At 42.9% G+C, this 12,265-nt stretch overlaps 1 protein-coding gene across 1 annotated transcript in view; it reads left to right on the forward strand.

Annotated features, from left to right (window-relative positions):
- The first annotated feature begins 4,647 nt into the window (after positions 1-4,647).
- LOC144111935 (nose resistant to fluoxetine protein 6-like) overlaps positions 4,648-12,265 on the forward strand; it is a 52,567-nt gene continuing 44,949 nt past the window's right edge. The window contains exon 1 of the mRNA XM_077645026.1: positions 4,648-5,195. Within this exon, the coding sequence (XP_077501152.1) occupies positions 4,907-5,195 (289 nt within the window). The 5' untranslated portion in view covers positions 4,648-4,906. The remainder of the gene's footprint in view (positions 5,196-12,265) is intronic.

The raw sequence follows: 12,265 nt of genomic DNA on the forward strand, positions 1-12,265 counted from the left end.
CTTTTTCAAGGGATCATTAAATGGATGTTTTCTTTGGAGTGAAGAATTGGTAGCCTTAAGTGGCCCTTAAGAGCTCAATTTATTTCCTTCTTTCGTTGATATTTAGTTTTTCTGTGGGGAGGGGGTGAGCAACACGTGCATAGCTTCCCACAACTGAATAAAGCCTAGAGTTCACGCAAGCTCTCCGCATAACATCTCCTGGACTTGAGCACTTTTTGGGCCTTTGGAAATCAGAAGCAATCTATAGCACAACAACTGCCCGAAAGGGTATTGTTTTGAGCACAAGGCCACATGGGACTCATGCCAACGAAGTCTGTATTACGCGCCTCATGTGCACTACGCAAGTCCGTAGATCACTGTCCAGGAAAGATTCCGCGAAAAAAGTTCTTATTAAAGGCAAACTGTAATGAGAAAATATTATTTTTGTGAGGCTTTCCAGTGTATCCGAGTCAGAATAAGGCATTTTTTCACGCGACAACTTAAGTCAGTTGTCCTCAAAGTACTGCGTCCTCATTAAATGCAGAGCGCAGTCGAGAGAGATCGTATGGTCTGAACAGTAATGAGGGTCGCTGAAAAGGCTTTGAGGTGTACAGAGCTGGAGGAGCGCAAAATGCGTTTCACCGCTGCCTACCACCCGAGGTGACTGATGATGATGTCTGAGGTTTCACAGGGCACTCACTGATCGCAGCGTGCACTGCCACATAATGCCTTACAAATTTCCGCAGATTTTACTCCGTTCATTTTCTTTCAACAGACCCCAACCGAAAAGACAGAAGGCGAGTGAAACTGAATTTGTCTGATGTGGGTAGTAGCATTATGCATCCTGAGTTTTTTTTTGAATTTCCAGCGTGTTTTTAAGGCAGGCGAATTTGGCAAAAGAAACGAATTGTGAATCTCTTCAAAAATCCTATGGTTCGTAAAACCCTGGAATGAGAAAACCTTCAGTATGAGCTGATCGCTTATCACTTTTACACATGTTCTTCAAGGGTGGCAGGAAAACAGCAATCAACTAACTCTACAAAGCCAGCGCGTTTCTTTAACTAAAAAATCCCTGACCTTGTGCTACTTGCAGAAAACCAAAAATTACAGGAACCTGAAAGCGGGCAATCGGCGCCCTACGACGATCAAATGAAGGGACATTAGTACATCAGTGGCACCTTTAGTGGGTATAAGGAACAAAAGAAAAAAATGATTATCTCGTGAACGTCATTTTCTTTCGTTGTTCACGAAGTTGAGAAAAACACAGCAAAACAAATTCAATTCAGTGCTGCTTCATTTGCTGGGATTAGGAGAATTTTGTAGCCAAAGCAAGCCGATCGCTTTTCAGTCAGCATTCTGCTATAAATTATAGGGCAAAACTCAGAATAAGCATAAAAAAGGAACTCGGGAAAACAACCTTAATTTTTCAAATTTTTCGTAGAGAACCAACAAGCTTTTGTGGCCTATGGATTGCGTGCTTGCTTCGCAACATAAAAGTGCTGGGTTCCGTTCCCAGCAGCTTTGGAGGAAATTTTATTTTTCTTTTATACCACGGTTACGTCATGTGGGATTTTTGGGACCACTGCTGCTGGTCAACGCCGACGTTGGGTTTCATTGCCGATGAGTCATTAATGATTTCGCATTAAAGAGGTGTTCACATAGGCCGAACTCAAACGCATAATAAACATACAAAACGCAGACAAACCATTCATGCATGCAAGAAAACCTTTGAAAATAACAATATACCGTGCAGAAGAGAGCAAACAGAGACAAAAATGGAGCGCAAAAATGTGCGTAAAGAATACGCTTGGTGAAACGAAACCCCTCAGAGAAAAAATGATTAATCACATACGTTTGACGTGCAGCGAATAAAGATCAGCTACTACAACTAGACATTAATTACGATAGAAACCATCGTGAGGCGAACGTTGAATAAAAATAAAATGGCGACTGGTAACCTACGGTGCTGTATATCGTACACAAGAGCTCGAAAGTGCTTTCGTATTTCTGTAGACAATAAAAAATAAATGGCCACATAAAGTAGTATGTGAGGATGAGAAAATAACTGCAAACTTTTCAGTTTACCGACAAGTTGTGCGCATTTTTTAGCAATGCTAAAGACGCCCCAGAAGCATTAGGCTATGGAAAAAATTAGTCGAATATCTGTAACTCGAACTAGAATTCTTTAGCATTACGCGTAGTTCGAGTTAGAAGGAGCCTCTTTAATGCAGTTGATGTTGACGTGACCAAGTCTTCAGTTCTGTACAAACCGGGTTTTTGGAGTAAAAAGAATCGTAGTAGACTAGAATTACCTGCACGATCTCGACTTTTCAGTGGCAGTTGGAGGGCAGAAATACGAATATATCGTTATATTGTTTCTAAATATTACTAAGGCGGAAAGCTGGTGGCATTTTTTATGCGAATTCCTTAAAATTCTATCCACTGTGGGAATGCCAGGAATAGGAGGTTTTTTGCTTGGCTTGACTAATGTTATCCCCAAACATACTGACTACGAATGCATACTTGTGAAGTTTTGCAAAAAATAAGATTTAAATGAACCATATGCAATCCACAACCGGTACGGTTAACTTAAGTGGCACTTGTCGAAATATTTTGCGCTTTAGACAGTGCCTCCGAGATTCCTACAACCAATCTGCAAAAACAGTAAAAAAATTCGCACCCCTAAAGGTGTAACGCTAATGCAAGCACTCTTTCCACACCGTTATTTTTACTTGTCTTTTTATAAAGGGTGCGCTGAGCACGTCAGCACCTTTAATACACCCATAAACCCTTCAAAAGTGCACGGGTAGAAGGGTGTTGCAGCTCCTTCGAGTGCAAGGGTGCGTAAGGGTGTTCTTTGACTTGTTGAACAAAGTTGCAGTAGTTGAATCAAGCGTGCTTCTAAATTATCTGAGCTATTTGAGCTTTCCCTTAAGTGACGGCTGCAGCCTTTATGCGAGCAGCTATAACTGCGATTTGCACCCCCGTAATATGATATTTAACGAAATTATTTCAGCTGAAGATCTAAGCATTATTGATTCCAAATAGTTGCTTGCTGAAATGGCATATTAAACTTGGAGAAAGGATGCGCGTCATGGCACGAAAGTATTGAGCCTTTTGTGTTAAGCTCTGTCACCTCAGTGCAGCTTCGTATAAATCAATCCAGTTATGCTTACACCTGTTTATATTCCTTCGGCTAAAATACGTGGCACATCATACTATCGTGTAACTGTGCGAACGGGTTTGCTGAAGGCGAGCATCTTTTGGCAAGCTCTATTGTTATTTTTTCGAATATATTCAGAAAAAAAACGCCGTGACCATGATGCACACTTCACAAATGTTACTCCACAGCAAACAAGCTTAGAAACACCGTGAAACACACATCTCGGAATTATGTTTATAGTTGGGGATGCCGTGACTGTAGTGCAAAGTTAGACACGCCGTCAGCAGCTTTTCGCATAAGGATTGGCTAGCTTTCTTCGAAGAGTGCACCGAAAAATAAAATGTCAGTCTTTTGAAGCAATGAAAATCTATGAAACTAAAGCAGTCGAAAAAAAGGGTGCAACTGTAACGATCCCACCTTACTATGGGTGTGATAAGCCTAAGTTTTACCCTTTTGGGAGGGTGCAAGGGTGCGAATTATAGACACAAAACACAACCCTTAAATGAGCAATTTTTTTACAGTGATATATAGCGGTCACAGTAGCAGACTGTTCTGTTTTAAATTCACAAAGGACTTTGTACCCTTCCTTCGCATTTCAATGCACAGGTTTGCGCTGAACAAACCCAGCTTACTGCGTAAATGGCTCCAAACCATGGGGCAAACGTCCTTCAGGCTCAGTAGGCACCAGTCACTTTTCTCCGCAAACTTCGAGTAAAGTGACTTCGGATGCTTCGGATCTCGAATGAACTGCGTGGGTAGCTGGGTGCATAAAACATCAATGAAAACGAAACTGAACAACCACGAAACCCAATCAATTGAACAGACATCAAGCCACCAGATGTCACTCTGAAATCACGTCTTCCCAGCATACCTTGGGCGTCCTTGGCGGATTAAGTGCAGAACGGCTAGCATTCCCTCTAGATAGTATTTAGAAACTCTATGCTTATCGTAATTGCACAAGAGGCAAAAATTTAACGCCGAAAGGTTACATACTAGGTTAGCAGGATGTTGCGTAGTCGCCACTGCACTGAAGGTGTGTCATACGAGGAAAGACAAAAACAAAGAAGCCGTTAGGATGACAGGATGAGCAAATTATTTAAAATGCCAAGACTGCGCGAGCCGTCATAATGTAAGCTTTCCGCAAAACAGCCATGAGAAAAATCCCCGCAGCAGTCAGACAGCCTGCAGGCAGTATGTTTCACGCATACGCGTTGAAACAATGCCTGTAGGATGTCGAGATACGACTACTCAGCCAAAACGACTTGGCAGCGGCCAAAACAAAGAAACATAAAAAAGAAACACAACGCTTTGAATGCTCCAAACATGCCAACGCCACACGCCATCGGAAGGTCCCTGCCAAGAAAGAAGGCGAGGGCGAAGAGCCGATCACACTTGCGCTCTTTCCGTCTTTCTACGGGAGAGGCCCTTTTTGGAACGGCGTGCCGTACGCGCGTCATGAGTGCGCGCTTTATAAAAGGGGTGAATGGCGAGTGGCTGCCTTTCGCACGCGTGCGCCTGATCTCTTCACACACTACTACTGGGACTCCCATGCAGATGCGCTCTTTGGAAATTCCCTTCTCTCGTGCTCCCATTTAGGAAGGGCTTCAGGCGTTAGCGATCGAGCTGGCAGTTTTCTGAATTTTAGTTTAGCGGAGGACAACTTTGTAAGACATGCATCAGCCTAATTAAGTATCTGCAAGCAGCCTTCGTGTCATTTTGCTAACTTGCACCCCTTCAAATGTTTTAGGAGGTTTTCGCAACATCATGAGTGTGCAAAAAGTGGTTCTAATCGTGGTGACGGTGCTTCTTTGCGGGTGCCTCCCGTGTTGCCTCGGTGGCAGTGGGTCTGACGGGGATTCCTCGGCATCAATGACGGAGCAGCAAAACGTGAGCTATGTAAGCAAGCTCAAAGAATGGATCGCCAGTGCCATGAATCGGGCGTCCCCGTCATTGACGAGGAAGCTCCTGGAAGCCGAAGTGTCGGCCGACTGCAGCGTCGGTCTTCTCACGCTGGTGCGCGGAGTCCGGAACTTGGAGCCGTGGGCGCTGCGATGTGAGTTACGCTCGGAGCAGATCATGAAGTTCAAGTGCCTTGTCGCATGCGGTCGCGTGAAGTGCGATGTTCACTCAGCGATTAACCTCACCTGTAATACAGTGCTCATTCTTTCCCTCGCGGAGTGCAAATGCGAACCTGAAGTGCGCATGCCCAAAGCCACAATTAGCATTGGGCATACGCACTCTGCTCAGTGATTTCATTAGGAATCAAACGTTATATGGCTTGCGAAACTCGTTTTGAAATAACTAATCCCTTCCTGAATATTAGCAATTGTTCAGCACCAGTACCAGTCTAACCTACATAAAGCGATATTTCGTAGTTTTAGGGGAAGAGACTTGGAAAAGTTCCAGTTCATAATGATAACATCTAGGTTGAATTAGAGGCTGGAAGGGCAGAACGCAAATAGTAGTCGAGAAATACTTTCACAGCCCTAAATAAAAAACGGGTACATCTTGCAAGGAGGCAAAGTACCTGCGTGAAAATACTATGCAGAGTAGCTAAACTTCGGACCAGGGTCGGAACGTAAATATTTTTCTCTCCCTCTCTCTTGCTCTCTCGCCGCCTGGGCAGAAAAGAAATGGCAGCAAACAAACACGTTATTAAACGACGCGTTCTGTTCACGTTCGTGCTTACTGAAAATATTTACTTGCATACGCTTTTTTAGTGAGTGTTCGCAATGCCCGGCATTGAAAAGCGCATGCTGAACATTTTGCGCCAATATTTATGTGTCCGTTTTGGTTCCTGAAGGACACGGACGCTTTCGTAGGTCATCGGTTCTGACTAATTATTTTTTAGTTATAAAGTAATTGTACTATTAATTTTTCATTAAAAACTATAAATACAGAAACATTCCCCTATGCTACTAGGTTTAGGTGACTATTGCCTACCTCTATACGCGTGTTATAACATTACAAGCCTCTCATTTTCTTTCTGTCTGCTCAATAGCTTAAAGAGGGCCACAGCTCTGAGAGCTTGATACCATAGGCAGCATACGAATGATCACGATCAGCTTCTGCTCTCACCATTTGATGACATTCCACATGACACTCGCGGTAATGTATTAGCAAGTACTACGTCCGCCGCTATACAGGAGGGTGGTGCTAATGAACACTCTCAAGGTAACGTTACACCGAACAATAATACTCCGAAAGCAAAAGACGCGACAGCCAGCGCCATGGCTCAGTTGCTAGTCCACTGGACTCGAAATTCAAATGTCGTGGGCTAGGCGGCATGTGATAGTTCTTTTCTGCTTTGTCATCAATTATGTTTCAGTCATCAAGTACTTATATTATTCATTTCAAATGAAAAAAATATATAAAGACAGAAAGATACATTCGTCTACTCTACTTGGTTCCGGTGACTGTTTTCTTTCTCGCCTCATGAGTAAAAAAGTGCAAAATTTCGCCTGTTTGGAACAGCGCAATGTAACAGGACACAAAAGACTGGAACGAAAGTCTCGTCAGGTAATCCAGACGGCTGTATATGCAAGCGGCTTAATAAAACACGCCTTCCTGTATAAACCAAATATTTAAGAACGTGAACCTCATGCTTTTAAATGTAGCCTGAGCACTTAATCGACAAAAATGAGAAACATCGGTGCTATATCTACCAACGCCTCTGTTCTGGGTAGATATGGTAGAAAGCTATACCGGGAAATTTTTTTTAGAAGACGCAAAATTTTTATAAACACAGTTTTTTTAGGTTAAGAGAAGCTTTTTGTGTCATAGTAATAAAAGTGTAGGCGGACGTCAAATAACGGGTGAATCTTGTTAACTACTAAAGTGATTAACTAAATTCTAATACTTAAATATTTAACTATTACCGATAGGCACCTCGTGACGATTAGAGATTTGTATATGGTCGTTAGTAATAGCCAAATCAGTTTTTTAAATTTCGTAACCGCAATTGCCCTCACCGCCGTGGCTCAATCAATTTTAATTTCGCTATTTCGACTAGTTACGTTCTCTGGAGGGGTTGCGTTGCCTGCATACTCTCCGAGAGCGCAGGCAATTTGGTAAAATCTAGCCAAAATTTCTTCAGTGACAAAGGCGAGGGTGCTCACGTTTTCGAAATTCTAAAAATTGATATCGCTATTACTAACGGACGGCTACAACTCTCTAAATGCAACCAGGTGCCCATCGCTAATAGTTTAAATGTTTACTCCTAAAATTTAGGTAATCATTCACTAGTTGGCATGATTCAGCTGTTTTCTGACGTCCGCCAACACTGGTATTACTATGCCGCAAAAAGCCTTCATTTTCCACAAAAACCCTAATTTTTAAAACAGAAACTTATAAAAAAAAAACACCCGGTATAGAAAACAGCTGAGCAGGCGACCGAGCATAAATAAGTGATCCGCATCAACAACGCTCTGAATACGACCTCTGGTTGGCCGCGCTTTTCTGTATGTGCTTGGTCCGTAATTAGCCACATAATTTCCTGCTTTCCTGTCCCTTCAATTGCTATCCATTAGTGTAGCGCTTCGACGTGGGCTAGCAGCAAGCAATCTAAACAGCAAAAAGGCTTCTGAACGCTTCCCAAGTTCCTCTTTGGCTGCGTTTGTAAACACGGATGCAGCGAGATTATTGAACAGCGTTAGGAAGCCAAGATGCGCAGATTTGGCAAGCCCAATGTTCCGCAAGCTGTTTCGTTATCAATTTAATCGGATGTGTTCTCGTTGCTAGCTGCCTTCTGGACAGTCCAGGAGGAAATGATTTGGATTTATCGGTGTTTTTTTCTGTACCTACCTAAGTAGTGCTTTCTTTGCTTCTTTTTTGTTTTACGGTGGAAAGTGATGTTTACAACTGGTGAATTATAAAAAGGGTGTCCATTGCTTTGAATCTCAACATATCTGACATGTTTTGACTCGTTAACTTTATCTTCATTTATTTCCTTCCTTTGCGGTATAAGCTTGTCGCTAGCCGAGAAAGACCACATGGACTTCAGCAGGAACTCTAAATATATATCTGCGCTTCAGCGACAAAGGACAAAAGAGAAGCAACAGAACGGAGGCACCTCGTCTAAATTTAATGAATAAACTTAGTCTAGCTGAGGCTGCGAGGGGTGCAGTGGCACCGGACCGACCTCTCGCGTAGGACCACAATTTATGAAATGTCATCCCCTCATGGCGTACCGTTTTTCGGCTTAGCGCCGCTTAACAGTACCCTGCGGAGTGAGCAAACACAGGGTGTATGCAGCTTCGAGCAGGTAAAAAGTAAAAGGGCGTGCCTGGAAAAACCCAGAAACAAGCAGGAAGCCGGCTGGGGTTACATAGGAAATGATCGAGATGACGCCAAATTCATTGAATAAGACAGAAAACGTCACTAATGGAAGCTTACTCTGAAAAATCGCTACAGGAGTGTTTCATGTGCCGCGAAGAGGTATGAAGGCTGTAAAAGAAGTGAAAATGAATGCAAAAGCGGGGAAAAAAAACACGCATGAGTAAAAACCATCTTTACGGAGCAATTAGGGTGGAAACCAGGAAGTACAGTTTCACCGTAGAGCTTGTAGTTCCTGGCATGAAAAAGCAAGATTTCTAGCTAAACCTGAGTAATGAGCAAAACGGGGAAGTATGGGCCTTTTTTATTCTTAGAAGCAATCACGAGTGCTTTAGAACCGCTTCTATCTCCGTTTCTTCTAAAGAATATACCTTTTTGGTTGGCCCCCTCCAGTAAAAAGCCTCACTCGTCAGTCTACCTTTTCTAGATTATTATCTTAGGAACCTTTTTACCGTTTTGCGTACGTAAAATTTTCCCCTTGTTCTCACATTGTTGTTGTTATTGGCGATACATGAAATGGCGGTAGTAATGCTGTTAGTGTATGCTTTTGCGTTGCTTATCCAGGCTTGTAGGTTCATTCTGCTAATTTTTTATCTTCGTTTCTGTCCCCTCACACAAACCAAGTTTTCATTTGTTTCCTTATTGCTTGTTTTGTTTTGAACATGATTTCCATTTGTTAAATCCGGCTTATACAAACTAGTCTTGGTTGATATTTTTCATATTTAGATGTTGCGTACCTTCACTGTTCCTGTGGTTGCTGTTCTGTGCATTGTTGATATGATTCAAACGATTTCACAGCGATGTTTTAATAGAAGCAATAATATTTTTATTCTCCCTGTCATGTGCAATGCAACGCAAGTAGGCCACTTAACGGCTATAGTTAGTTTGCAAGATCGTACCTGAAATACAGAGCGATCCGCATTCATATGAACAAGAAAAAAAATTAAAGGTAATAGAGATAAACTTCATAACTTGATAAAAAAGAACTAAAACTAAACCTAACAATGCAGTAAATTACTCTAAACCTTGACGGAAACTTTACCATTAAATCTTCAATAATTCAATTCGTCAGATTGCCTTTAGAAATCGCAGATAAGTTCCCATCAAGCAATCTGTTAAAAATATCCAGAACATAAGCCCAACGAATAACAATCTAAGAAAATTGTTTTCAAAGCTCCCAAGTGGTGACCTTTTCATCAACGAAAATTTGAAGCTTGGGAGTCCTAGTTCCAGGAATATATTTGCATCTGGCAATAAACAGGAACGCATAAACGAATAAAACTTCCATTAAGCACAGCCAATGATGGTGAATGGCTCCCCTATTCCAAGAAGCCATTGGACTTTCGCTCCCGCCATTGCTGTCGCCACCAAGCCTCAACGGTGCGCAAGGTCAGGGTTGGTCAGCACGACCTCCCGCTGCTCTTGCTTCGGGTTCCTGATTGCGTCTATTCTTGAATTGTTTTTGGAGATTCACACCACGTGTTGAAGGTTTCCCTTTTGTCTTTTCGTTACAAAATTGACATTCGGCTTTATAGACGATTGGGAATATTTTATTAGGAATTCTAGGGCTATAGAACTATATAATTAATCGGAAGAATTAGAGACAACATTTTAAAGAATTTTTTTTTATATTTATGTCCACTCTGCATCTTTAACTATCCGAAAAGAAGCCAAAGAGAATATTGGCATTTATTAATTTTTGTATTTAAATGTTTCTTCAGTTCTTTCTTTTTATTTATTTATTATACGCCTACATCTACTTGAGACAGAATTGGAACAGTGAATTAGAAGAAAATTAGCACGGTAGTAAAATCTCTCCAGTTGACAATTCATATAGCCTTCGTACAAAGCGGACGGGATGTATTATAAGTTCTGGGGTGCTGTCCTTAAAAAAGGGGGAATCATGTGGGCCGGCGCCACACGGCGATATGCAAAAATTCAGGGGCCACTTTGTTGACCTAAAGTTCGTTGAGGCGAAAGCCTTTAGCGTGGTATTGCTGCTTGTGTCACTGATGTGTGGTTAAGATGTTGATTAAGTACACAATTGTGTTTGAGTCTTAAATTCTGGAGACACTGCAGGGCGTTTGGGAGGCATCCGTCTGATTCGACGCCTTTCAGCAAACTCTCCCCAGCGTCCTAGACAAGAAGTACATATAAATTGTCAGGAAGTAGCGTAGTCGTTCGCACGGTCGGCTGCTGAACGGAAGGATGGTGGTTCGAATCCCATCCTGCACAAAGTTTTTTTTTCATATCGAGTTGCTGAAGAGCGTAACGAAAGGACTCACCGACGTACACGGTCGTGAGCAATAGCCATTAAACGCTGTCGCCTTAAAAGCGTTGTAGAACAAGAAAGCGCGTTAATGCCGCAGTAGCGCTTTCTTCTCCAATGTCTTTAGTGGTAGTATCGATGGCGCCGAAGAATGGCGGCGGCTTCGTTATGCTAAGTGATTCCTCGCCATTTTTGTGAAGTTTGCGCAGTCTTGAAAGGAATGGTACAAGAAAATTATTTCCAGCGCCGTGGAGGAACCGTCGCCGAGGTGCTGTAAGAACCGTGCCACGACAGTGTGATCAGATATAGTCGGCGTCATGAATTTTTGCCGTAGACATGACAGAAAGCAGTTTACCAATAAGTGGCCGCACAGGTCGAAGGGGAATAGCCGGCCTTGAAGAATAAAGGCACGCAGATTTTACGTACAAAGGCGTCATGCGACGAGTTGTCTTCAAACGAGACATTTCGCAATGAACGCACAGCTGCCACTGCTGTCAAAGGTATCCTCAAGTCTGTGTTGGGCGTGGCTGCATACACCTCGTAAATGATGCTCTCTGTGCGATCCCTTTCCGATGCTGTCACTCTGGAGACCATGGCTTTTCCCAGCTCCGCGAAATTAGGCAGAAATGGCAGCGAGACTTCATGAAACACGCGCGGCTCATGTTTGAACTCGTCGGGTTCAGTGTCTCCTTTTATAAGGAAAAAACGTGTCTCTTAACAGTTGCACGGAGGCCATGACATCCTCGGCCAGAAACTGTGCACTGTGCAGAAAGACAGCGTTTATGCACACTATGTTTTGTAGGCTTGCTTGAAAACGATGACACGTTGAGTTGCCTCATAACGGCCAAATGCCCTAAGGCAGTCACGTAGGCGCCGCCAGAGAAGTAATCGGGGGTGATTCAACATGGCTGCGTGTTCTCAGCGTCCACATCACTGGAGAAGTATCCGTCTTTCTTTGAAATTGTTCGCGTTCATATAGCTACGGGTTGGGCAGGTTCAGAGCGACTTCCTCCTGCATTTCCACGTGACAAGTAGCGTCAACTACAAGAAATTTAGAGATGAAAACCCAGAAACATAGAGCATAGAAGAACACCTTCAGCGCCTCATAATTTGATAAATACATATAATATGCTAACAAACTAACATCAGACGTCATATTTCCATCATTTTTGCAGGCAAGAGGGAAAACCCATTCCCCTTCGTCACAATAGCACTACGTGGTCGGTTACTTGGGGCGGTAATTCAAGACCAACGACGCACGCTGCTTTGTTGTGGAAAGTTCTTGAAACTCTCGGTTGCATTACATTTATCTAGCGCAAGTGGACTCTCGGAATTGTCTGGAAGTACATAATGGTGCAATGGTAGAAACTAATTCCGCTTTTGAAGGCGGCAAAAGTATAAAATCTTTACAGTCGGAGTACGAATGAGTATACCGTTTACCAAACTGCGTTGTCACCCCAAGGCTAACCTTGGCCACATCCTGCATAAGTGCCCTCAGGACATTCCGCCGGAGAGCCTCC

The sequence above is a fragment of the Amblyomma americanum genome, unplaced genomic scaffold, assembly GCF_052857255.1.
Source record: "Amblyomma americanum isolate KBUSLIRL-KWMA unplaced genomic scaffold, ASM5285725v1 scaffold_19, whole genome shotgun sequence".
Taxonomy (NCBI): domain Eukaryota; kingdom Metazoa; phylum Arthropoda; class Arachnida; order Ixodida; family Ixodidae; genus Amblyomma; species Amblyomma americanum.